This window comes from Zeus faber, assembly GCF_960531495.2.
Source record: "Zeus faber genome assembly, chromosome: 17".
NCBI lineage: Eukaryota > Metazoa > Chordata > Actinopteri > Zeiformes > Zeidae > Zeus > Zeus faber.
This window is the reverse complement of record NC_137204.1, coordinates 31,069,242-31,096,245: the sequence shown is the minus strand read 5'-3', so window position 1 is coordinate 31,096,245 and position 27,004 is coordinate 31,069,242. Positions and strand designations below refer to the sequence as shown.

General features: G+C 44.3%; 2 protein-coding genes and 1 long non-coding RNA gene across 4 annotated transcripts in view; 1 reads left to right on the top strand and 2 right to left on the bottom strand.

Annotated features, from left to right (window-relative positions):
- Nucleotides 1–10,058, bottom strand: part of slc25a46 (solute carrier family 25 member 46) — a 14,347-nt gene extending 4,289 nt beyond the window's left edge. Inside the window, exons 1-6 of the mRNA XM_080017900.1 lie at nucleotides 9,658–10,058; nucleotides 8,372–8,414; nucleotides 8,036–8,093; nucleotides 6,742–6,819; nucleotides 3,720–3,820; nucleotides 3,515–3,571 (exon numbers count right to left, since the gene is read on the bottom strand). Coding sequence (XP_079874026.1) covers nucleotides 3,515–3,571; nucleotides 3,720–3,820; nucleotides 6,742–6,819; nucleotides 8,036–8,093; nucleotides 8,372–8,414; nucleotides 9,658–9,877 — 557 coding nt within the window. The 5' untranslated portion in view covers nucleotides 9,878–10,058. The remainder of the gene's footprint in view (nucleotides 1–3,514; nucleotides 3,572–3,719; nucleotides 3,821–6,741; nucleotides 6,820–8,035; nucleotides 8,094–8,371; nucleotides 8,415–9,657) is intronic.
- LOC307243220 lies at nucleotides 10,007–15,087 on the top strand. Its single transcript, XR_013844614.1, has 2 exons — nucleotides 10,007–10,146; nucleotides 14,419–15,087. It is a non-coding gene; the product is annotated as an uncharacterized lncRNA (long non-coding RNA).
- pja2 (praja ring finger ubiquitin ligase 2) lies at nucleotides 14,845–27,004 on the bottom strand. 2 transcript variants are annotated; one of them, XM_080017902.1, is made up of 10 exons: nucleotides 26,964–27,004; nucleotides 19,106–19,204; nucleotides 18,928–18,991; nucleotides 18,743–18,858; nucleotides 18,274–18,476; nucleotides 17,696–17,971; nucleotides 16,506–16,626; nucleotides 16,307–16,418; nucleotides 15,844–15,959; nucleotides 14,845–15,615 (listed from the first exon to the last, which is right to left on the bottom strand). In XM_080017902.1, the coding sequence occupies exons 2-10, from the start codon at nucleotides 19,196–19,198 to the stop codon at nucleotides 15,526–15,528; spliced, it is 1,191 nt and encodes a 396-aa protein (XP_079874028.1). In that variant the 5' UTR covers nucleotides 19,199–19,204; nucleotides 26,964–27,004; the 3' UTR covers nucleotides 14,845–15,525. The 2 variants fall into 2 exon arrangements, with proteins under 2 accessions (XP_079874028.1, XP_079874027.1); XM_080017901.1 differs by lacking the exon at nucleotides 26,964–27,004 and adding an exon at nucleotides 20,556–21,061.

The following is a 27,004-nucleotide window of genomic DNA, read 5'->3' as shown; positions in this document are numbered from 1 at the left end:
AGAGAGAAGAGGGCAACATAAATACTGTGAAATGGTAGGTACATCCCGTGCTGTGAAGTTTCATAGCGTTACATCCCTAGTGAGTGTGTGTGTGTGTGTATTGTCTTTGACTTGGGAACTTCCACGTGGAGTGATTTCCTTCCACAGAGACACTGTGAGGCAGGACTCTTTGGACTACAGGAAGAAGACAGGGACCTGACAGGAAGAAGACAGGGACCTGACAGGAAGTAGACAGGAACCTGACAGGAAGAAGACAGGGACCTGACAGGAAGAAGACAGGGACCTGACAGGAAGTGGACAGGGACCTGACAGGTAGTAGACAAGAACCTGACAGGAAGTAGACAGGGACCTGACAGAAAATAGACTGGGACCGACGGGAAGTAGACAGGGACCCGATAGGAAGTAGACGGGGACCTGACAGGAAGTAGACAGGCATCTGACAGGAAGTAGATTGGGACCTGACAGGAAGTAGACAGGGAGCTGACAGGAAGTAGACTGGGACCTGACAGGAAGTAGACAGCGACCTGACACGAAGTAGACAGGCACCTGACAGGAAGTAGACAGGCACCTGACAGGAAGTAGACTGGGAACTGACAGAAGTAGACAGGAACCTGACAGGAAGTAGACAGACCCATTCTCATTTTTAGGATAAAGACACGTGTATCAACTTGTGGTAGTAATTGTGTGTGACACCAGCACTCTGAAAACCCTCATAGCTGAACATTTCAGTAATGATGGTATTTGTTAAACACGGTTCTTCAGGGATATTTAAAGTGAACGCCAGAAGAACAATATGCAGTGACTTGGTACATGTTGATTGTTCCAGAAGAACAACATGCAATGACTTGGTACATGTTGATCATTCCAGAAGAACAATATGCAGTGACTTGGTACATGTTGATTGACGCCAGAAGAACAACATGCAGTGACTTGGTACATGTTGATCATTCCAGAAGAACAACATGCAGTGACTTGGTAAATGTTGATGGCTCCAGATGTCATTCCAAGGTTTTTGTAACTTTGTAACTTGTGCTGTGTTTCACAGAACCCGGACCACTGTAATACATACCTAAAAGGACTTAACTGCACTCCGTGTATTGCTGCTTGCAGCTTTATTTATTATTTATTTTTCTACTGTATTATGTCCAATAACTCATCCATACTTTGGTAACTTTTTGTCTGTTTCGGCACACCTATAGTCCAGGCGTCACGTAACATGACATGCATTGTGAGTCACACTGTCTCACTGACAGAGGCAGTGTATCAAAGACAAGAGAAGCAGGCTGACAATTGGCTGAGAAAGGTTGATGGATCAGGCCTACCAGGAAAGTTCAAGGCCTGGCTCTTCCAGCATGGGTTGCTACCCAGACTCATGTGGCTGCTGAAAATTTATGAAGTGCCCATGACATCAGTGGAAGGAGTTAAGAGGCGGGTGAACAAACACCTCCGCAGATGGCTCGGAATCCCACCAAGATTCACGTCAGTAGGGCTATACATCAGGTCTGGGCAGCTACAGCTACTCCTCTCATCAGTGGTGGAAGAGTTCAAGGTGGCCAAGTGCAGGGCTGTGATGAGATTCGGAGACTCCAGGGATAAGAAGGTCAGAGGTGCAGGTGTCACTACAAGACCAGGATGTAAGTGAGCAGCTGACTCCTCAGTAGCACAAGCAGAGAGCGTGCTGAAGTTGAAGGACATCATTGGAAACACATGCACTGGAAGACAAGGCCTCGGAACCACCCATTTCCAGCAATGGGAGAAAGCGGCCCCAAGGCAAAGGAGAGAACATAACCAAGCCGAGGTTAGGCACCTGGAGGAGGAAAGGCGAAGGTCCAGAGCCGTGGAACTTGGATCACAAGGAGCCTGGACCAAGTGGGACCTCCCAAAGCAGAAGATCTTGTGGCCTGAACTGTGTAGACTGGAGCCTTTCCGTATTTCTTTCCTGCTCCAATCGGTGTATGACACTCCCCAACACCGATCAACCTGCACAGGTGGGGCTTGAGGGAGGACCCCCTGTGCAAGTTATGTGGCGAGAGATGCACAATAGCGCACATACTGATGGGGTGCAAGAGTGCACTTTGCCAGGGGAGATATAGATGGCACCATGACAAGGTCCTCAGAGCACTGGCTGACATCTTGGAGCAGGAGAGACATAAAAAACATCAGAGCCACGGGAAATCGGCCTCTTCCATCCAGTTTCTCAGAGCGGGAGAGAAACCACGTGCCTCCAAGAAGACCAGGACGAGCCTCCTGCAGGCAGCTCCATCATGGGAGATGAGGGGAAGAAGCTACACTTTCCCCAGGTCGTCCAAACATTACATTTCATTTAGCAGACGCTTTTATCCAAAGCGACTTACAATTGTTCAAACAGCGACAGACGCAGCCATCAGCAGCAATTAGGGGTTAAGTGTCTTGCTCAAGGACACTACAGGAGCCTGGGATCGAACCAGCAACCTTTAGATCACTAGACCACCAGCTCTAGCGCCTGAGCTACCATCCCCGATGGCAGGAAGAACACCAAATACCAGGACCTGGTTCAAGATTGCAGGGATTAAGGGCGGCAGGCCTGGCTACTTCCAGTAGAGGTTGGCTGCAAGGCTTTCCCTGCACAGTCTGTGTGGAAGATGCTCACAGCCCTGGCAATAGCAGGAAAGGAAAGGAAGACTGCAGCTCGCAGGTTGGGGGAGGCAGCAGGAAGAGCCTCTTGCTGGCACTGGAATAGGCGGGAGGAAGTTGAGCTGGAAGCCAGGAGAAGATGGGCAGCGATTTGGCCACCACTGCCAACCCGCCAACCCAAGGACGTTGTGGTTCAGGGTCGAAATGTCTGATTGGGGGTTGGTCACCAACTGACGACATCTTCTCCTGGCCGAAAGCTACAGTCACAATAAGGTGACTGAAGGTGTTGGCATCTGGAAGAATCGAGATGTAACTAACAGTTATATTTATTATTATATTTATTATTGTTATATTTATTATTATTGTTATTATTATATTCATTATTATTTTTGTTACCTTTATTCTTATTATTATATTTATTATTATTATTATTATATTTATTATTATTATTATTATTATAATATTTATTATTATTGTTATATTTATTATTTTATTGTAAAAGTGTACCCTAACCCTAACTCAGAGAACTGGAGTGGAGTTCATTTTAATTTCTCCTCCAGACAGCCATTTCCCGACTCATGCATGATTTCCTGTGTTTTTATTTATACGTCTATTTTTTTTCGTTTGTCCGACTGTCCCGTTTCATCCCATAAAGACCCATGTCTTCCCATCTCCACGTTGCTTTCTGTTGCTCTGGATTTTTTTTTTGTGGAAATACTTCACTTGTAAATGATAAAACCTGCACGGACGGGGAGACAGTATTTGCAGGATTCCATTACGTTGTATGGGGCTAACCCCCCCATTCCCGATAGAATGCACAATGGCCCAAAGCTAATAGAAATACACACATTACACACATACTCTACAAACAACTCAGTAAATATGTGAAGTAAACGTTCACCCTTTAAGCAGCAGGTGTCCAAGCAGCGACTTCAGGCTCCACCTGGCAGGAAGTTCCCTGGAAGTACACATTAGTACACAATTGTAAACAGAACTATTACACAGTAGTACACCATGACATACGTTAATACACATTCCATAACCATGGTAACCGGTCTCACCGTTACAGTGGCAGGGTTAGGTGTTGCCATGGTAACAGGACTCACCGTGGTAATGGGGTACACTCGCTTAGGATGCCCTCGACTCCAAGACTGATTCCCTGAACGATGAAGGTGCTGCCCATCCCCTTCCACAGAGACTTAGGGCCCTGGTGATCAAGACACTGATCAATACCCCATCAATACACACACACACACACACACACACTCCCAATGAGAGAGACTGAGACGGAGTTTCTTCCCTCAAGCCATCAGAACTGTCAACGCTGACCTCACCAGGGGTCCTAACTGAGCCATGCACTAGGCTCCACTACCTACTGTACTGTATGTAGCATACTGTACCGCATACTGTATCACTGTTCAGGGTTGTTCGTGATGCCGTATTGCTGCGCCGTACTGTTGTATACTGTGCTGTATTATCCCAAACACTACCTCACACTATTCACATTCACATGCCACTTTAATTCACATGCCACTTTAAATGCACATATCTGTATATACATAGGCATATTCCTTCTATCTATTCCATTTTATTTCAATGTATTTTTATTGTATTTTATTCTGTATATTTTTTATCTTATTCTATAAGTATTCCACTTACTGTATTACGTTTTAGGAGTCAGTTAGTCGGTCTATTAGAAAGGAATTTTCTACTTTTTATTTTATTTTATTTTTGTACTTTTTCCTAGGACTTATTGTGTGCTATCACCGGGTGCGTTGCATTACATTTCGCTGCATATATGTATGGAAGTATGTATATGTATGTGACAAATAAAAATCTTGAATCTTGAATCTTGAATCTTGAATGAGGGTCCTTTCTGGGTGGAGTATTCATGTTCTCCCCGTGCTCACGTGGGGTTTCCTCCATGTAACATCAGTAAGGACCCCACCCAAAACCTGGGGTTTCCTCCATGTAACATCAGTAAGGACCCCCACCCAAAACCTGGGGTTTCCTCCATGTAACATCAGTAAGGACCCCCACCCAAAACATGGGGTTTCCTCCAGGTAACATCAGTAAGGACCCCCACCCAAAACATGGGGTTTCCTCCAGGTAACATCAGTAAGGACCCCCACCCAAACTTTTGTGTGTGTGTGCATGAATGCATGTGTTGTAGTGGTGTGACGATTAAACATTCTTCTTCTTCATATAGTGGTATAGTTACAGTGGGGCAAAAAAGTATTTAGTCAGCCACCAATTGTGCAAGTTCTCCCACTTAAAAAGATGAGAGAGGCCTGTTATTTTCATCATAGTTATACCTCAACTATGAGAGACAGAATGAGAAAAAAAATCCAGAAAATCACATTGTCTGATTTTTAAATAATTTATTTGCAAATTATGGTGGAAAATAATGACAGAGGTCAAATGTTTTCTGTAAGTCTTCACAAGGTTTTCACACACTGTTGCTGGTATTTTGGCCCATTGATGTTTTTGGGGCTGTCGCTGGGCAACACAGACTCTCAACTCCCTCCAAAGATTTTCTCTGGGGTTGAGATCTGGAGACTGGCTAGGCCACTCCAGGACCTTGAAATGCTTCTTACGAAGCCACTCCTTCGTTGCCCGGGCGGTGTGTTTGGGATCATGGTCATGCTGAAAGACCCAGCCACGTTTCATCTTCAATGCCCTTGCTGATGGAAGGAGGTTTTCACTCAAAAACTCACCATACATGGCCCCATTCATTCTTTCCTTTACACGGATCAGTCGTCCTGGTCCCTTTGCAGAAAAACAGCTCCAAAGCATGATGTTTCCACCCCCATGCTTCACAGTAGGTATGGTGTTCTTTGGATGCAACTCAGCTTTCTTTCTCCTCCAAACACGACAAGTTGGGTTTTTACCAAAAACTTCTATTTTGGTTTCATCTGACCATATGACATTCTCCCAATCCTCTTCTGGATCATCCAAATGCTCTCTAGCAAACTTCAGACGGGCCTGGACATGTCTGGCACTGCAGGATTTGAGTCCCTGGCGGCGTAGTGTGTTACTGATGGTAGCCTTTGTTACTTTGGTCCCAGCTCTCTGCAGGTCATTCACTAGGTCCCCCCGTGTGGTTCTGGGATGTTTTCTCACCGTTCTTGTGATCATTTTGACCCCACGGGGTGAGATCTTGCGTGGAGCCCCAGATCGAGGGAGATTATCAGTGGTCTTGTATGTCTTCCATTTTCTAATAATTGCTCCCACAGTTGATTTCTTCCCAACAAGCTGCTTACCTATTGCAGATTCAGTCTTCCCAGCCTGGTGCAGGTCTACAATTTTGTTTCTGGTGTCCTTTGACAGCTCTTTGGTCTTGGCCATAGTGGAGTTTGGAGTGTGACTGTTTGAGGTTGTGGACAGGTGTCTTTTATACTGATAACCAGTTCAAACAGGTGCCATTAATACAGGTAACGAGTGGAGGACAGAGGAGCCTCTTAAAGAAAAAGTTACAGGTCTGTGAAAGCCAGAAATCTTGCTTGTTTGTAGGTGACCAAATACTTATTTTACCGAGGAATTTACCAATTAATTAATTAAAAATCCTACAATGTGATTGTAGGATGGTATGTTCATATGTTGGGTTGGTATGTTGATATGTTGATATGTTGGTATGTTGGTATGTTCGTTTGTTGATTTGTTGATATATTGTGGTATTTTGATATGCTGATATGTTAGTATGTTTATATGTTGGTATTTTGACTGTACAATGTTGTGTTGGTCGCATGATAACATGATTTAGTGAACAATACACAAGATAAGGAACTTTATTGATCTGGAGAGTTTGTGTATTTCTTATTCTATGGATTATTGAACATGAGTTTTTATTGTTTATTAATATTACATATTGTGAATAATTCACCTATGTGTTCCGTCGTTCCAATTGATCAACGCAAACCAATATATTGATTTACTACAAATAAAATGAATAAATAGAAATGTTATACTGATAAAGCACATTGATTCATATTAATAGATGTATTGATTGATTAAATGATCATCTGACCAGCCCATCAGTTCAGTATTTGAAAAACTGATGGATCAATCTTTATAGACAACAACCAATCAATAAGAGGAATGAATCAATCAATCAATGCAATTGATTACCTGCGTCTTGGCAACGTTGTACATGACGGTGACGACGGTGAAGGGAGAGTAGTGGAGGCAGCGGGAGTGGTAGTTGATCTGAAACCAATCAAAGGAATTGATTATTTCATATTCAGAAATATAACCCATTTCAGGATGAAGATCCATTTTTACTTTTGCAGGAATTTTTGGGGAAAATAAATATATTAAAAAAATATTATATTTTTGAATCGAACACTTTTGAAAACATATTTAACATATGAAAAATGGTTGAATAAATCTCTCAATTTGAACCAAGTCTCAAAAGTATTATTTATGATATTCATATATTGGAAAATCTCTTAAAAATTGTTCGAAAATGATTTTTAACATTATCATAAAGAAATGTATAACAACATTTATATTAATAATAATTATGTATTTTAATAAATAGATCTAACAAAAAAAACTAAATGTTTAAGATAATGAATAACACTAAACAAATATTACACATTCAATTAATTAATTGAAATGTTAAAAGAAGAAGAAGAAGAACAATCTTTATTTGTCACACAGCACACCACACTACAACACATGCACGCACACACACACACATGCACATGCTTTGGATGGTGGCCGGTGAAATGAGGCCTCTGCGTTTAATGTGACTCATAAGCAGAATGAACCAATGACACAGCTTTTCAATGTTTTTATTCAGCAGGAAAGAACACAGTATTCAGGGAGGGGGGGGGGGGGGGAGAGAGGATGAGGGGGAGAGAGGGAGGGAGAGGAGGGTGAGGGAGGGAGTGGCGGGAGGAAGGGAGAGGAGGGAAGGGAAGGGGAAGGGAGAGGAGTCGTGGAAAGGGAGGGAGGGGGAGAGAGGGGTGAGAGGGAGACAGGTGGAGGCTCTCCCCTCTCTCCGTGTGGAGGTTCATGAGGTGTTCCTCCTCTCCCTTGACGCCCATTCATATGCCTGATAAGAAGGCACCGTGGGGTCCTTAACTTTAATGAATTTTAACACTTTAAAAATGTTTCATTCGGAAAACACAAGCGTCATAAAGCATTTGTATTAAAAAATCTATTATGATCTATTCATCAAAAACATCATTTCATCAATTTCTATTTTTATGGATCATGAATAAACGTTGGGTTTAGTGGAAAATTCAGGAGTTTGTTTGACATTTTCTGAATTATTTCTCAGTCAGAAATTTGTTGAATTATTAATTATTGATTGATGGACCATTGATGCATCATTGATTGATATATAATGTATTATTGATGGATAATGAATGGATCACTGATGGATAATGAATGGATCATTGATTGATTGGCTGACCTGGCACTGCCTGCGGAACACGATGCAGGGGTGAGCGAGCACGTTCTCTGTGAACAGACTAGAGAGAAATGTAGAATAATACATAATTTATATAAACATTTTTAAATTAAGGTTAAATATAATACATCTATAATAAAAATATTACATATTTTATCATATATTATTTATGATTTTCTAAAAGGCAAAAAAAAAAGATTTTCCACAATTAATGTAAATTGGATTTTTTTTTTTAATATTTTATAATTATTAATAATTTCAACACAACAATTGTAGAAATTGGTAACTCATAAATATTATAATATTCAATTAAATATGAATAATAAATACTGTAATTACCTGACGAGGCCGATTCCAAATCCAGCGAAACGATTAAGTTGTTCTGCAAAACCCAAAATATTACGATCCATTAAATATAAAACAATACTTATGTGACAAAAAATATAAAATATGGACGGAAGTACTCATTCCCATGACACCGTTAGCCTGTTAGCCACTTCCCATCCACTCCCATGACACCGTTAGCCTGTTAGCCACTTCCCGTCCACTCCCATGACACCGTTAGCCTGTTAGCCACTTCCCATCCACTCCCATGACACCGTTAGCCTGTTAGCCACTTCCCATCCACTCCCATGACACCGTTAGCCTGTTAGCCACTTCCCATCCACTCCCATGACACCGTTAGCCTGTTAGCCACTTCCCATCCACTCCCATGACACCGTTAGCCTGTTAGCCACTTCCCGTCCACTCCCATGACACCGTTAGCCTGTTAGCCACTTCCCATCCACTCCCATGACACCGTTAGCCTGTTAGCCACTTCCCATCCACTCCCATGACACCGTTAGCCTGTTAGCCACTTCCCATCCACTCCCATGACACCGTTAGCCTGTTAGCCACTTCCCATCCACTCCCATGACACCGTTAGCCTGTTAGCCACTTCCCATCCACTCCCATGACACCGTTAGCCTGTTAGCCACTTCCCATCCACTCCCATGACACCGTTAGCCTGTTAGCCACTTCCCATCCACTCCCATGACACCGTTAGCCTGTTAGCCACTTCCCATCCACTCCCATGACACCGTTAGCCTGTTAGCCACTTCCCGTCCACTCCCATGACACCGTTAGCCTGTTAGCCACTTCCCATCCACTCCCATGACACCGTTAGCCTGTTAGCCACTTCCCATCCACTCCCATGACACCGTTAGCCTGTTAGCCACTTCCCATCCACTCCCATGACACCGTTAGCCTGTTAGCCACTTCCCATCCACTCCCATGACACCGTTAGCCTGTTAGCCACTTCCCATCCACTCCCATGACACCGTTAGCCTGTTAGCCACTTCCCATCCACTCCCATGACACCGTTAGCCTGTTAGCCACTTCCCATCCACTCCCATGACACCGTTAGCCTGTTAGCCACTTCCCATCCACTCCCATGACACCGTTAGCCTGTTAGCCACTTCCCATCCACTCCCATGACACCGTTAGCCTGTTAGCCACTTCCCATCCACTCCCATGACACCGTTAGCCTGTTAGCCACTTCCCATCCACTCCCATGACACCGTTAGCCTGTTAGCCACTTCCCATCCACTCCCATGACACCGTTAGCCTGTTAGCCCTCCTCTCACCCGCGGGCGCAGCTCCGTGCTGCGGCGGCAGCAGCATCGCTTCCTCGCCGCCTTTGCCCTCCGGGACCCCGCGCTCGTAGGGGCCGGGGCTCCAGGCCCCGCGGTGCAGATTGCGGCTCCCCGGGATGTCCGGCGGCGTGGTGACCCAGGGGTGAGGCTCGGGAGCCGGGCCGCCGAATCCATCCAGGCCCTCGAAGCTGTCCGGCCGACGGGACGCCATGGGGCCCGGGTCGAGGACGCGTGGAGGACGAAGGGTCCGGAGGGAGCCGGGGCTTCCGGTCAGGCGCGGTAGTGACCGCTAATATGATCGATACGTTGTTTATGATCGATCCTTATCGATCATTGAACCGCAGCCACATCAGACCGGATCTAAACAACGGAGCTGTCAAACCGGACCGGAAGAGAGGCCGTGTGACGTCACAATGCATGATGGGAAATGGAGTTTCTTCTGGTCCAGCATGGCTCCACGGACCGCACGGCCACATACTGGTATGTTATACAGTATACACCACATACTGGTATGTTATACAGTATACACCACATACTGGTATGTTATACAGTATACACCACATACTGGTATGTTATACAGTATACACCACATACTGGTATGTTATACAGTATACACCACATACTGGTATGTTATACAGTATACACCACATACTGGTATGTTATACAGTATACACCACATACTGTATGTATTTCATACAGTATACACCACATACTGGTATGTTATACAGTATACACCACATACTGTATGTATTTTATACAGTATACACCACATACTGGTATGTATTTTATACAGTATACACCACATACTGTATGTATTTTATACAGTATACACCACAGACTGGTATGTTATACAGTATACACCACATACTGGGATGTATTTCATACAGTATACACCACATACTGGTATGTTATACAGTATACACCACATACTGTATGTATTTTATACAGTATACACCACATACTGTATGTATATTATACAGTATACACCACATACTGGTATGTATTTTATACAGTATACACCACATACTGGTATGTTATACAGTATACACCACACACTGTATGTATATTATACAGTATACACCACATACTGGTATGTATTTTATACAGTATACACCACATACTGGTATGTTATACAGTATACACCACATACTGGGATGTATTTCATACAGTATACACCACATACTGGTATGTTATACAGTATACACCACATACTGTATGGTGTATACTGTATAGTATACTGTGGTGTATACTGTATTTACTACTACTAGTCCAGGTCCAGGTATCAGTAGTCCAGGTCTGTCAGGGTTTCTGCAGGGTGTCTCGTGGACCTTCTGGGTGCGATAGTGAAGCCGAGCTCCGGCTCCCTTCCTTTGATGGCTTGTCTCAGAGCATGGTGCAATACTATAATGAAAAGGAAGGGGGCGAGGGTGTCTTCCTGCAGCACTCCGGTTTGGATGTTGAACTCCTCGCTGTTACCGTCCGGCGTTGTCACTTGGGCTCTCGTTCCCGTGTACATGGTCCCTTTGGCAGAGTAGGTTGGGAGGAACATCGTAGGCCTTGAGTATTCTCAACATCATTCCTCTGTGGATGGTGTCGAGGGCCTTCTTGAAGTCGATGAAACATCACCGCCGCCAGGTTGTTCCTCTTTACCTCTTCGATGATACTTCTTAACGCAAGGATCTGGGCTTAGGTGGTTCTACCCTCTCGGAACCTGTTTTGGTTTTCCCTGAGGGGAGGGTCGATAGCACTCCGTATCCTGTTTAGTATCATGCGGGTGAACATTTTTGCAATGATACGGGTCAGGCTGATATCACGGTAATTGTCAGGTCTTGAGAGATCTCCAGATTTTGGTCCCGGGATGACGTGTGAGAGTGACCATATTTCCGGCATGACATTTTCCATTAGAGCCTGGTTGCAGACCTCCAAGATGACGTCATCGTAAAGGACGCATCTGGGGGGATGCCGTCAGGTCCAGCCGCTTTCCCCTGCCTCAGGGAGGCTTTGACCTTGGCTAATTCCCGCGATGTAAAAGGGCCATGATCGATGTTGAGATCCCCCAGGACTGCAGGTATTTCCTGCTCAGCACCTTCCACTGCCTGGTGTGTGCCAAGGAGGTTCCTGAAGTGAGTTAACCAAGTGGTCACTCTCTCCTCGGGGCTGTTTTCTGCCACCTGTCCTTCTTTCGGTCTTTGCCTTCCACACATCTCATTGATCACCCTCCGGGATTTGCTGTACATTTACATTTACATTTAGTCATTTATCAGACGCTTTTATCCAAAGCGACTTACAAGGGAGAATAACATTCAAGCTACATTGCGACAGAGATTAGTGTAACAACAACATTAGTGTAACAATAAATACTGCAAGGTGGTGCTAAGTAATTGTAGGTTAGGGCAGGAGGTACTCACTGAAGAGCTGGGTCTTCAGGTGCTTCTTAAAGACAGAGAGGGAGGTCCCCGCTCTGGTCATTTTTGGCAGCTCGTTCCACCAACGTGGAACTACAAATGAGAATAGCCTGGATTGCCGTGGCTGTACGGCCGGCAGAGCCAGGCGACGCTCATTTGACGAGCGCAGCATCCGGGGGGCAACATGTGCTCTTACAAGAGCATTTAAGTAGGCGGGAGCATTCCCAGCAATCACTCTGTAGGCCAGCATCAGAGACTTGAACTTGATGCGGGCGGCTACAGGTAACCAGTGGAGCTCGATGAGCAGCGGAGTGACATGTGCCCTCTTTGGCTGGTTGAACACCAGTCGCGCCGCCACATTCTGTATCATCTGAAGTGGCTTCACCGCACAGGCCGGCAAGCCTGTTAAGAGGGCGTTGCAGTAGTCGAGACGGGACATCACCAAGGTTTGTACCAGCTGTACTGTTGTTCTCCCTGGGCAGCTTCCACTCTGCGGACTTTTTGCATCAGCTCCTCACCTCTGATTTTGTCATACTCGGCAAAGAGAAGACACTTGGCCTCCTTCAAGGTCTCACGTTGTTCTGCGGACGGGTTTTGACCCAATGCGTGGCTTGTGTCCTTTACTTTTCGACGTGCTGCCATGACATCCGGATGTTTTGATCTTGCGGGGCTTCTGGTCCCCCCCCCCGCAAGGAGGGCTAGCTGGTGGCAGTAGCTGAAAGCAGAGTAGCAAGCACAAGCAGCATGCACTAAACTACAAGCACATCTACCCCAGAATTTCTGCACTACGCGTCACACAGCCCTGCATGCAAGCATGCAACACACCAATGTGTGTATGTATGTTATACAATATACTGTATGTTTAACTAGAAAAGCATTAGAGTAAAGAGTAAGTTAAGAATAAGATATCTCTATATACATGTGTATATATAACATGTGTATGTATATATATATATATATATATATATATATATATATATATATGTGTGTGTGTGTGTGTGTGTGTGTGTGTATATATATATACACATATATAGATATATATACATGTGTATATATATATATATATATGTCTATATGTGTATATATATATACATATATATATATTTGTGTATGTATGTGTATACACACACACAGGTACTCCTCACTTAACGACAGAGTTTAGTTCCTAGTACCAGGTCGTTAAGTGAATTGGTCGATAAGAGAGGACCCGTGTTAATTCATGGTAAGGGGGCGTGGCTAGTATAGTGTCTATACAGTGTATATAGTATATATAGTGTATAAACAGTGTATATAGTATATATAGTATTGTGTGTATATAGTGTATATATAGTGTATATAGTATATATAGGGTATATAGTATAGTGTGTGTATAGTGTATATAGTGTATATACAGTGTATATAGTATATATAGTGTATGTAGTGTATATAGAGTGTATATAGTATATATAGTGTATGTACTCTTTGTATCATGCGGGAAGAGGAAGGAAGACAAGGACTCTTGGTGGTGGAATGAGGAAGTACAGGAGAGCATAGAGCAGAAGAGGTTGACGAAGAAGAAATGGGAAAGTCAGAGATGAAGAAAGTAACAGGAGTACAAGCTGATGCGGCGCAAGGCGAAGAGAGAAGTGGCAAAGGAAAAGGAAAAGGCGTACGACGAGTTGTATGAGAGGTTGGACAGTAAGGAAGGAGAAAAGGACTTGTACCGATTGGCAAGACAAAGGGCCCAAGCTGGGAAGGATGTACAGCAGGTTAAGGGTGATGAAGGATAATGATGAGAATGTGCTGACTAGTGAGGAGGGTGTGTTGAGAAGGTGGAAGGAGTACTTTGAGGAGCTGATGAATGAAGAAAATGAGTGGGAGAGAAGAGTGGATGATGTGGGGATAGTGGATCAAGAAGTGCAGCAAATGAGCAAGGATGAGGGGAGAACAGCATGAAAGAAGATGAAGAGTGGAAAGGCAGTTGGCCCAGGTGACAAACCTGGGGAAGCATGGAAATGTTTAGGTGAGATGGCAGTGGTGTTCCTAACCAGATGTTTAACACCATCCTGGAAAGGGAGAGGATGCCGGAGGAGTGGAGAAGAAGTTTACTGGTACCATCTTCAAGAATAAGGAGACGTACAGAGCTGTAGTAACGGCAGGGGAATAAAGTTGATCAGCCACAGCATGAAGCTCCTGGCTGTGCCCCTGGAGGAAGGACAAGCCAGGATGGGTCAAAAGCAGAGAATCCATTTCACCGGCACCATCAAAGCATGTGTGTGTGCAAGCATGTGTTATAGTGTTGTGTGTTGAATAAAGACTGTTTCTTTCTTTCTTTCTTTCTTTCTTTCTTTCTTTCTTCTGGTTCCAGCCGGTTCCTTCACCTCAGTCCTGTTGCAGGTCTGTCTGCTAGCAGCTGTTCCATCTGGCCACCAGGGGGCACTAGACGGCTCCACTCTTCAGAACATTTGCTTGGATTCTGGAAATCTATATTTTTAGAGTTTTTACAAATTTAGATAAATATTGGTATTTAATTTTTTTAGATTTCAAAAATATTTCATCAGATTCGTTTTCTTTAAATGAGCTTAGTCCTTTAGATCTGAATATTTGAAGTGGAACAATATTGTAGGAAGATTTATTTCAAATATGTTTGATCATATTAACCCTCACCCTACTTGTAAGGTTAGGGTTATGAATCCTTCTAAATACTCAAGCATAGTAACATGCGAACCTTTTCAAAATAAAAGAAAAACATGTGATTCATTAGAAAAATAAAAACAACCAATTTTCATTCCAGGAAAATACTGAAAGAGTTTACTGCATTCATACGACTCAGAATACTCACAGTAACTGATTAGATAGAATACTTAACAAAGTACTTCACCTAGTAGGACTTGTCGATTTATTTTCTTTCGTTCCTCGGAAAGAGACAAACGTGGCTGACGCCAACTCGATGAACGCTCTTAATTTGAAAGTCTGAAATTCTCAGAAATAAATCTGTTTTGTTTTTTTCGATTCAAGACAAAATGATGTAGAAATTCCGCAAACTGAGCTGCCTTTCAAAATAAAAGTTAGAAATACATTCATCTGTTTTTTTCTCCGTTTTTGGATTCAGGCAAAGTTCAATTCTCACTCTCAATTTCTCACTGTGAATTTATGATTTTTAAAATAAGACGTCCTGTTTCACCCTAGATATCAGAAATAAAGACAAGTTTCAAAATAAAACATCCTGTGATCGCAATAGTGCAATTCATATTTACATATTTATATAACACATTTATACAAAGAAATCTAAATTTTTTCGATTTTTCAGTGTTGACATTTCTATGAACTTTTCATGTTTTATAAATAAAAGTCACAAAATTATAATATCCATAAAAGAGAAACACTAAAAACTATTTCTGAAAAATCTTGAAATCTCAAAAATGTTTTTTTTTTAAGTTAATAATTTAACAGAGAACAACTTGAGGGCGGAGCTTTAGGTTTCCTCGCTTCCCATTGGCCGGTTCCTGTAGTTTGGGGGCGGAGTCTCTGGCAGGACACGCCGACACACAGGACACGTTGCAGACTGAGGCAGGAAGTGAGAAAAACACTCAATCAAATTAAAGAGCAAAAGAAACGACAAAAGTCTAGAAAATGAAGAAAATTAAAGCTTCCATCTTGAAAATGTGGAAACAAAATAGAAGTGTGGACTGGAGGCCACCTCCACCCTCCAACGTAAAAGCCTAAAGCAGGAAAAGCTTCACACAATAGAAGCGTGGCTCTAGAAAGTGCTTTCAAAGTAAGAGCGTGGCACCTTGCGCAGCCATGTGACCAGGCAGTCGCCATGGAAGACGTGGTCGCACGGCAACGGGGTTGCCAGTTCTCCAGACAGGAAGTCGCTGCAGCAGATCGCACAGCGCGGCTCCACGGCTAAAAGCCACACATAACATTAGAAATGTAACCTTATAAAATATTTTTATGAACAGGTATCATATTTTAAAATATATATTAATTACTTTTAAAATATATATTGAACTTTAAAAAAGTGTAAATATATTAAATAAACAATAATTGGGATATTTATTCATTTCAAATAAAAAATAAAGCAAACAATTAGAAACTACTTTTGTAATATTTATTGACCAAAACAAATAACATGAACGAACCTGTATAAACTCAGAGAAAAAAAAACAGGTAAAAATTTTTTTTTTTTAACTATATTTATAATATTAATTTCAGAGTATAAGTAAAAATTATATAAATGTATAAAGAGTTACCGAGGCCGGGCTGCGGCAGGAGGAGGCGGGGCAACGCAGCGATAGCCGCCGGCGAAGCAGGAGGCGTGGCCTGTTCCGACTCAGCCAGCCAATCCAGGTGAGCAAGGGCCGACTGCAATACAACACCACATATAGCGGTTAGCAACAGGGGGCTAGCTAGCCACAGTGGACATGGAGCTAGCTTAGCAGGCATGCTAACCTCCATAGCCTGCGCTAGGCGCTCCTCGAGTGCCAGGTAGGTGAGCAGCTGCGGGTCCACGTAGGGGCCGGCGTTTGCGTTGGCCGCCATTAGCTCCTCCCCCGCCAGGTCACCGAGCATTCTGGTAAAAAGTACAACAAGCCAGCTAACAGATTAGCCACTTGGCTAAGATGCTAGGTTAGCAGTGCTCCAGACTCCAAGCTCCAAACTTTTTATGTTGGTGGCAATTTTTCATGATGGTGCTCGGATACCATTCAGGGACCATACAGTGTAGAATTTACAATGCACCGTGTACAATGTACAGTGTACAATGTACAACGGAACCATTTGATGCAATAGTGTGGGGGTGGGTGTTAAGTTGCTTGTTGTCGGTTCAACAGCGTTGAGTTGAAGCTCTGAGCGGCACATTGAGACGCAGCACCGGACAGGGATTTAGATAAAGATTGTGATTCATTAACTTTCCTTAGTTTCTAGCTTGAATGGAAAAGGAAAAACATAAACCTAACTCTGGGAACTGGAACTTTTCTTTCTCCTCCTGATGAAACGGGCCGTGACAGTTTTCCTGTTTTTATTTGAGATCTATTTATTTTCGTTCATTTCTACTTGCATGAAAGGAACATTTGACAGTGAAGTAAGGGACGGCCCCGCTCCGCCTGGGATCAGCACGCTGGATTGGAGAAGGCTCCAGTCCAAAACCCTAACCCCAACCCCAACCCTGTGTCTCCAAAAAAAACATATAATTATGTGACAGAATCACGACGTGTAACGTTACATCAGTGCAGCTTCGTTTCTACTAAAGAAAAACCAGCTGCAAAGATTCGGTCAACAATTGGCAACTTTAGAATCGGGCCATCGAGTTGGTCCAGATACAAGTATCCAGTGGTTGATGGGACATCAACCGCTGGATAGTGTTTATTGAAACACCTGGATGGTGTTTATTGAAGTTTATTAATATTTGACGTGTCGTGTCCAAACTGCACTGAAGTGGAAAGTGAACGTGCTTGAGTCCCAGCGACAAGTAGATGACATGAACGCTTCAGATAATCCAACCACAGACAGACAGACAGGGGGACAGACAGACAGGGGAGCAGACAGACAGACAGGGGGGCAGACAGACAGACAGGGGGGCAGACAGACAGACAGAATCCCTCCTCCACAGTTAGATGTGTTGTGTTGTTTTGGACGCTGACCTCCAGTCTGCGTCCAACTCCTCACTGCAGCTCGACTCCGCCTCCTCCTCCTCGTCCTCCACCCCGCCCTCCTCGTCCAGGAAGAAAAGGTCGGGATGTACAAAATGGCCGCCATCCACGACCCCCTCGTCCTCGTCGTCTTCGTCCACTTCCTGCTCGTCATTGTTCGCTTCCTGTGTGGCGGGGTCCACTTCCTCCTCGTCGCTGCTGCTGCTGCTGCTGAAGCTGTTAGCTGCTAGCCAGAGCAGAAGAGCCTCCTCTGGGGATGAGGAAGCGCTGCAGCAAGAGGGAATTATTCTATTTCAACATTCTAATACATAAAAATTAATAATCAAGAAAAGGGGAAAATCAAGTAATATAACTAAAACAATATATAATATAAATAAATATTTATCAATAATGTATCAATAAATATAATTATCACTATAAATATATTCATTTCAGATTATGAAAAATTTTATTTTACAGACTTGAATACAAATATCATTTACAAGCATACAACTATAATAGATATAAATACATATAATCCATACAACCAGAAAAAACAAGCTCTTATGTTGGAGGCAGGGCTTGGTTACCTGCTGCGTCCTGTCAGCTCGCCCTCCTCAAGCTCCGCCCCTTCCTCCTCAAGCTCCTCCTCCTCATCCTTGTCTGACCTCACTCCTTCCTCTACCCACAATCCCTTGCAGCCGTCCTCGTCATCGCTGGATTCGGGGCGGTCGTCGTCAATGGCAACTAGGCCGCAAGGGGCGGCACCAGAGCCACATTGCATGCTGGGAGTCTAGAGGAGGGAGGGAGGGGGTTAACTTCCTCTCATGCTAACAGGCTAGCCTAGCAAGCTAGCAGGATTAGTGTTCTAATAAATAGAACTAGAACTCCTATTTTACATTCGTACACTCATTACTACATTCAAACTCAACTGGTACTTCATTCAAATAAAAAAAAGACCTTCTCAATGCTCATGCTAAGCTAACATACAACAATGTAAAAGTGCTAACTAGCTAACTCACTAACGGCTAGGCTAATCCGCTAGCATCGCTGACGTACCGCGCTCGGAAGGGAGAGTCTGCGAGGGTCAAAGGTCAATGAGGAGCAGGAAGGGGCGGAGCCTGAAGCGGGCCGCCAGAGGCTGAAGAGGGCTGCCTTGGCAACGAGGTCATCGCCTGGAGAAGGAGGAGGTTAGTGCTTGTGCTGCACCATGCTAATGCTAGTGTGCTCACGTGTTCTCAGACCTGATCTTCGCTCGGGACAAAACTCCGCCCCCAACACAGCGTTGCCGTGGTGATACCTGGATACCTGTGGGGTGGGGTGGTCTTTCCATTAGCAACCTGATTGTTAAATACAACTTCATTCAATGTTAACTTCCACGGGCTGATGCTAGGCTAACCCCAGGCTATGGCCAATGCCCACCGTTAGCTTGGGTCTGAAGCCCACATAGGCGTGTCTCCGCCCATAGCGCCGACCCGTGGCGCTCTGGTAGCCCCGTCCCGAGCCCTGCCCCATGGCCTCCTGGAAAGGCAGAGAGCAGAGGTTGAAGTCTGGGATTGGAGGTTGTCATGTAGTTGGCCACGCCCACCTATAAATCAAACACGGCCCCAAACTTGAAGGTGGCGTGACGCGAGGGGGAAGGGACAGTGCGAGCGCTGCAGTGCTTTTATGCTACATTCAGAAGTCCCTCCTGTAACAGTGGTGCACAGTGGTTCACTTCCTAGCCCCCTGCTACTGCTACCGCCATGCCCCTGCTACTGCTACCGCCATGCCCCTGCTACTGCTACCGCCATGCCCCTGCTACTGCTACTGCCATGCCCCTGCTACTGCTACTGCCATGCCCCTGCTACATCCACACCCCCTGTGATGTGTTTCCTGTAAAAAAAGGTTTAAATAAGAGTTTGTTTTCTATAAAACAAGCTATAAGTTGCACTTTAACAATATAAATACAATAAATAACCCAGCTGAGGCCACGCAGGGTGTGGACAGGGTCTGCAGGGGTGGGGCTGCCCAGCACAATTTATTATTTACAATAAAAGTATTTTGATTAAAAATCCAAGTCCCAGAGACATGGAGCGACGCAGTCTGAACGCTAAATATTATTATTACTTTAAGTGTTACGAGTGCAGCTCGTTCAAAACATGCCTGTTCAGAATGGGATTCACGAGGACGCAGACCCAGAGCCAGTGCATGTCAGACAGACAGACAGACAGACAGGTTTAAATCTTAAACGGATCCTGTTCCCACATGACGCCAACACGGAACACCGCCGCTCAGTGTTCCATGTTGGCGTCATGTGGGAACAGGATCCGTGTGGATGTTCCATAAAAGTAATTCCCTAAATTTCCAGAAAATGTACGGCTTTGTGAATGGAAGCAGGAACATCGCTAGGACAAGCACAAGGCACAAATTGTGGGGTTTTACCAACATTTATTTTATACAAATAATCCAAAAATGATTTGTTTTTCAGGAAGAAAAAAACAGAGTCCGATCAGAACTGTGGAGCTCAGCTGCAAAGACGAGAAACTGAAAGACGGTCTTTATATTCTTATATTTTATTACTTATCTTAAAATGCTGCTCGGACCCGAGACGTGTATTTTACAGTTAGGAGGCAGGGTGGTGGCTTCTCTTGCCCTTTAATGTTGGGGCGGTGGCTTCTCTTGCCCTTTACAGTTAGGGTGCGGGGCGGTGGTTTGTATTGCCCATCGGCTGCACCGCAGCTCGGAGCCGGAAGGGAAGGAGCGGACAGGGGAAGGAGGGACGGGTGGAACACGATCACACTATTTAATAACATGGGGTTATGGTTATTGTGTCCGGGGACGGTTAGTTAAGGGTTAGCTGAGTGAGGGATAGCTTAGTTTAGAGTGTTACCTGCTCCACTTAGCTCGCTAGCACAGTTAGCATCTGCTCCCGGTTCCACAAAGGGCTTCAGTATTAGCTGCTAGCCGGCTAGCTTATACTTCCAAGAAGTAAAACCCGGAGAAAAAAACCTCAATGTTTTCAAATCCACGAAGGTTTGTAATTTCTCCGAGTCCCAGTGGCCCGTCTCCCCCGCTGGAAGTGACTCAAAGAGCCGTTCGAACGAGAGAAGAGCGGAGCTTGTTTTTAGCACAAGAAGCTAAAGGCTAAAGCCTGTTAATGTGTGTGTGTGTGTGTGTGACGACGTACGGAGAGACAGGAAGGACAAAAAGGATCAGAGCAAAGTTGAACTACGGAACGTGCAGAAGCGCAAAAAGGGTACATTTGGAATGCGTTTGTAGGAATAAAAAAAAGGCCAATGTATATTATTAATATCTGATAATATATCTAGTATACATGACTTTATTCCCTTTACTTTTTTGTACCCCCACTCTGTATTACATTTTTGAGTATTATTTTATTTTATTTTGTTTTAATTTAAATTTATTTTATTTATATTATTCTATTCACTAACTGCATTAAATTTTAGGAATCAGTTTCAGTTAGTTTCTAGGAAGCAATTAGGTTAGCTATTATGTCCGGTTCAGTAACTATTGTGCATAATCTCCGGGTGCGTGCATATGTATGTGTTGAATAAAGTCTCTCTCTATTTCTAATGATATTACCAAAATGATGAAAATGTGTTAAATAAATATTGGACTTTATTTTCAGTACCGCTTCAACACGGAACCAGTCACGCATTCAATACGGTGCCGGTCACACATGAGACACGGTACCAGTCACGCGTAAAACACAGTGCCGGTCACACGTTAGACACGGTACCAGTCACGCGTTCAAAACAGTGCCGGTCACACGTTAGACACGGTACCAGTCACGCGTAAAACACAGTGCCGGTCACACGTTAGACACGGTACCAGTCACGCGTTCAAAACAGTGCCGGTCACACGTTAGACACGGTACCAGTCACGCGTTCAAAACAGTGCCGGTCACACGTTAGACACGGTACCAGTCACGCATTCAAAACAGTGCCGGTCACACGTTAGACACGGTACCAGTCACGCATTCAAAACAGTGCCGGTCACACGTTAGACACGGTACCAGTCACGCATTCAAAACAGTGCCGGTCACACGTTAGACACGGTACCAGTCACGCATTCAAAACAGTGCTGGTCACACGTTAGACACGGTACCAGTCACGCATTCAAAACAGTGCCGGTCACACGTTAGACACGGTACCAGTCACGCATTCAAAACAGTGCTGGTCACACGTTAGACACGGTACCAGTCACGCGTTCAAAACAGTGCCGGTCACACGTGAGACACGGTACCAGTCACACGTTCAAAACAGTGCCGGTCACACGTTAGACACGCTACCAGTGACGCGTAAAACACAGTGCCGGTCACACGTTAGACACGGTACCAGTCACCAATCAAAACAGTGCCGGTCACACGTTAGACACGGTACCAGTCACCAATCAAAACAGTGCCGGTCACACGTTAGACACGGTACCAGTCACGCATTCAAAACAGTGCCGGTCACACGTTAGACACGGTACCAGTCACACGTTAGACACGGTACCAGTCACGTGTTCAAAACAGTGCCGGTCACATGATAGACATGGTACCAGTCACGCGTTCAAAACAGTGCCGGTCACACGTTAGACACGGTACCAGTCACACGTTAAACACAGTGGCTGTCACACGTGAGACACGGTACCAGTCACGCGTTCAAAACAGTGCCGGTCAAACGTTAGACACGGTACCAGTCACGCGTTCAAAACAGTGCCGGTCAAACGTTAGACACGGTACCAGTCACGCGTTCAAAACAGTGCCGGTCACACGTTAGACACGGTACCAGTCACACGTTAAACACAGTGCCGGTCACACGTGAGACACGGTACCAGTCACACGTTCAAAACAGTGCCGGTCACACGTTAGACACGGTACCAGTCACCCGTTAAACACAGTGCCGGTCACACGTGAGACACGGTACCAGTCACGCGTTCAAAACAGTGCCGGTCACACGTTAGACACGGTACCAGTCACACGTTAAACACAGTGCCGGTCACACGTGAGACACGGTACCAGTCACGCGTTCAAAACAGTGCCGGTCACACGTTAGACACGGTACCAGTCACGCGTAAAACACAGTGCCGGTCACACGTGAGACACGGTACCAGTCACACGTTCAAAACAGTGCCGGTCACACGTTAGACACGGAACCAGTCACGCATTCAATACGGTGCCGGTCACACATGAGACACGGTACCAGTCACGCGTAAAACACAGTGCCGGTCACACGTTAGACACGGTACCAGTCACGCGTTCAAAACAGTGCCGGTCACACGTTAGACACGGTACCAGTCACGCGTAAAACACAGTGCCGGTCACACGTTAGACACGGTACCAGTCACGCGTTCAAAACAGTGCCGGTCACACGTTAGACACGGTACCAGTCACGCGTTCAAAACAGTGCCGGTCACACGTTAGACACGGTACCAGTCACGCATTCAAAACAGTGCCGGTCACACGTTAGACACGGTACCAGTCACGCATTCAAAACAGTGCCGGTCACACGTTAGACACGGTACCAGTCACGCATTCAAAACAGTGCCGGTCACACGTTAGACACGGTACCAGTCACGCATTCAAAACAGTGCTGGTCACACGTTAGACACGGTACCAGTCACGCATTCAAAACAGTGCCGGTCACACGTTAGACACGGTACCAGTCACGCATTCAAAACAGTGCTGGTCACACGTTAGACACGGTACCAGTCACGCGTTCAAAACAGTGCCGGTCACACGTGAGACACGGTACCAGTCACACGTTCAAAACAGTGCCGGTCACACGTTAGACACGCTACCAGTGACGCGTAAAACACAGTGCCGGTCACACGTTAGACACGGTACCAGTCACCAATCAAAACAGTGCCGGTCACACGTTAGACACGGTACCAGTCACCAATCAAAACAGTGCCGGTCACACGTTAGACACGGTACCAGTCACGCATTCAAAACAGTGCCGGTCACACGTTAGACACGGTACCAGTCACACGTTAGACACGGTACCAGTCACGTGTTCAAAACAGTGCCGGTCACATGATAGACATGGTACCAGTCACGCGTTCAAAACAGTGCCGGTCACACGTTAGACACGGTACCAGTCACACGTTAAACACAGTGGCTGTCACACGTGAGACACGGTACCAGTCACGCGTTCAAAACAGTGCCGGTCAAACGTTAGACACGGTACCAGTCACGCGTTCAAAACAGTGCCGGTCAAACGTTAGACACGGTACCAGTCACGCGTTCAAAACAGTGCCGGTCACACGTTAGACACGGTACCAGTCACACGTTAAACACAGTGCCGGTCACACGTGAGACACGGTACCAGTCACGCGTTCAAAACAGTGCCGGTCACACGTTAGACACGGTACCAGTCACACGTTAAACACAGTGCCGGTCACACGTGAGACACGGTACCAGTCACGCGTTCAAAACAGTGCCGGTCACACGTTAGACACGGTACCAGTCACGCGTAAAACACAGTGCCGGTCACACGTGAGACACGGTACCAGTCACACGTTCAAAACAGTGCCGGTCACACGTTAGACACGGTACCAGTCATGCGTAAAACACAGTGCCGGTCACACGTTAGACACGGTACCAGTCACGCGTTCAAAACAGTGCCGGTCACACGTTAGACACGGTACCAGTCACACGTTCAAAACAGTGCCGGTCACACGTTAGACACGGTACCAGTCACGCGTAAAACACAGTGCCGGTCACACGTTAGACACGGTACCAGTCACGCGTTCAAAACAGTGCCGGTCACACGTTAGACACGGTACCAGTCACGCGTAAAACACAGTGCCGGTCACACGTTAGACACGGTACCAGTCACGCGTTCAAAACAGTGCCGGTCACACGTTAGACACGGTACCAGTCACACGTTCAAAACAGTGCCGGTCACACGTTAGACACGGTACCAGTCACGCGTAAAACACAGTGCCGGTCACACGTTAGACACGGTACCAGTCACGCGTTCAAAACAGTGCCGGTCACACGTTAGACACGGTACCAGTCACGCGTAAAACACAGTGCCGGTCACACGTTAGACACGGTACCAGTCACGCGTTCAAAACAGTGCCGGTCACACGTTAGACACGGTACCAGTCACGCGTTCAAAACAGTGCCGGTCACACGTTAGACACGGTACCAGTCACCAATCAAAACAGTGCCGGTCACACGTTAGACACGGTACCAGTCACACGTCACAAATATACAGTATATATATATTTCGATAATAATAATATATAACAGTATATATATATATTACATTTAAGTCATTTAGCAGACGCTTTTATCCAAAGCAATTAGGGGTTAAGTGTCTTGCTCAAGGACACTACAGCATGCTAGCAGGAGGAGCCTGGGATCCAACCAGCAACCTTTAGCTTACTAGACGACCAGCTCTACCATGAGCTAACAGTGCAGTATATATGTATATATATATATATATATATATATATATATATATATATATATATATATATATATATATATATAATAACACTATATACATATATAATAATAACATATAATACTATATTTAATAATAATATATAACAGTATATATAATAATAATATATAACAGTATTTATATATCATAATAATATATAACAGTATATATATCATAATAATATATACCAGTATATATATCATAATAATATATAACAGTATAAGTATAATAATAACATATATATATTAATATATAACAGTATATATAATAATAATATATAACAGTATTTATCTAATTACAATATATAAAAGTATATATATAATAGTAATATATAACAGTATATATATATATATATATAATAACAATGTATAACAGTATATATAATAATAATATATAAGAGTATTTATATAATAATAATATATAACAGTATCTATATGACACTATGTCACTGGTTTCATGTTTTAATGACGACGTGTCATATACAGTAGTTTCTGATCGAGATGGAAGGCTCACGATGCCGCGTTTGAGCCAATCAGGAAACAGCAACGTCACCACAGCTCGGATGAGGGGCGGAGCTTCACCCTCTGGCCAGTCACCGCATAATATTTATACATTATTTGTTGTATGATAGAAAGTTCAAAACATGGGCGTTGGCTGGGCCAAACAACTTGACACTGACTGGGAGGCTGCACGTATACTTCACACTCACGCTGAAAAACACCGGGAAAATACAGACAGAGACAAACACAAGGACGACATATTGGGGCAGCGCTGCGGATGTCAGCGACTCCACCCCACTCTGAAGCCCTGCCCCCTTTTCAAGATTTATTCGTATGACACCTGTACGTCATCCTTGGGTCCAAAGATTCATACATACACAAAGACTCATACACACACAAAGACTCATACGTACACAGTCTCAGACATACACAAAGACGCATACACACACATACTCATACATACACAAAGACTCATACATACACAAAGACTCATACATACACAAAGACTCATACACACAAAGACTCATACATACACAAAGACTCAGACATACACAAAGACTCATACACACAAAGACTCATACATACACAAAGACTCAGACATACACAAAGACTCATACACACAAAGACTCATACACACAAAGACTCATACATACACAAAGACTCAGACATACACACAGACTCATACACACAAAGACTCATACACACAAAGACTCATACATACACATACTCATACATACACAGACTCATACATACACATACTCATACATACACAAAGACTCATACAAACACAAAGATGCATACACACAAACTCATGCACACAAAGACTCATACATACACAAAGACTCATACAAACACAAAGATGCATACACACAAACTCATGCACACAAAGACTCATACATACACAAACACTCATACATACACAAAGACTCAGACATACACAAAGACTCAGACATACACAAAGACGCTTACACACAGACTCATACACACACAGACTCATACATACACAAAGACTCAAACACAAAGACTCATACATACAAAGACTCATACATACACAAACTCATACATACACAAAGACTCAAACACAAAGACTCATACATACAAAGACTCATACATACACAAACTCATACATACACAAACTCATACATACACAAAGACTCATACATACACAAAGACTCAAACACAAAGACTCATACATACAAAGACTCATACATACACAAACTCATACATACACAAAGACTCAAACACAAAGACTCATACATACACAAAGACTCAGACACAGACTCATACACACAAAGACTCATACAAACACAAAGACATTCCTTCCTTCAAAGTTACAACCTCTGCTGTTTTCAAGGTTTTCCAGAACTTGACCCAGGAGC

What these genes read in the sequence shown, in the direction of transcription:
- pja2 (XM_080017902.1), bottom strand. Translation starts at nt 19,198, where the DNA reads ATGGGGCAGGGCTCGGGACGGGGCTACCAGAGCGCCACGGGTCGGCGC. An exon ending in TTGTCCCGAGCGAAGATCAG is followed by an intron (nt 18,859 to 18,927) that starts GTCTGAGAACAC and finishes CTCCTTCTCCAG; the next exon opens with GCGATGACCTCGTTGCCAAG. An exon ending in CCTGCCGCAGCCCGGCCTCG is followed by an intron (nt 15,960 to 16,306) that starts GTAACTCTTTAT and finishes TGTGGCTTTTAG; the next exon opens with CCGTGGAGCCGCGCTGTGCG.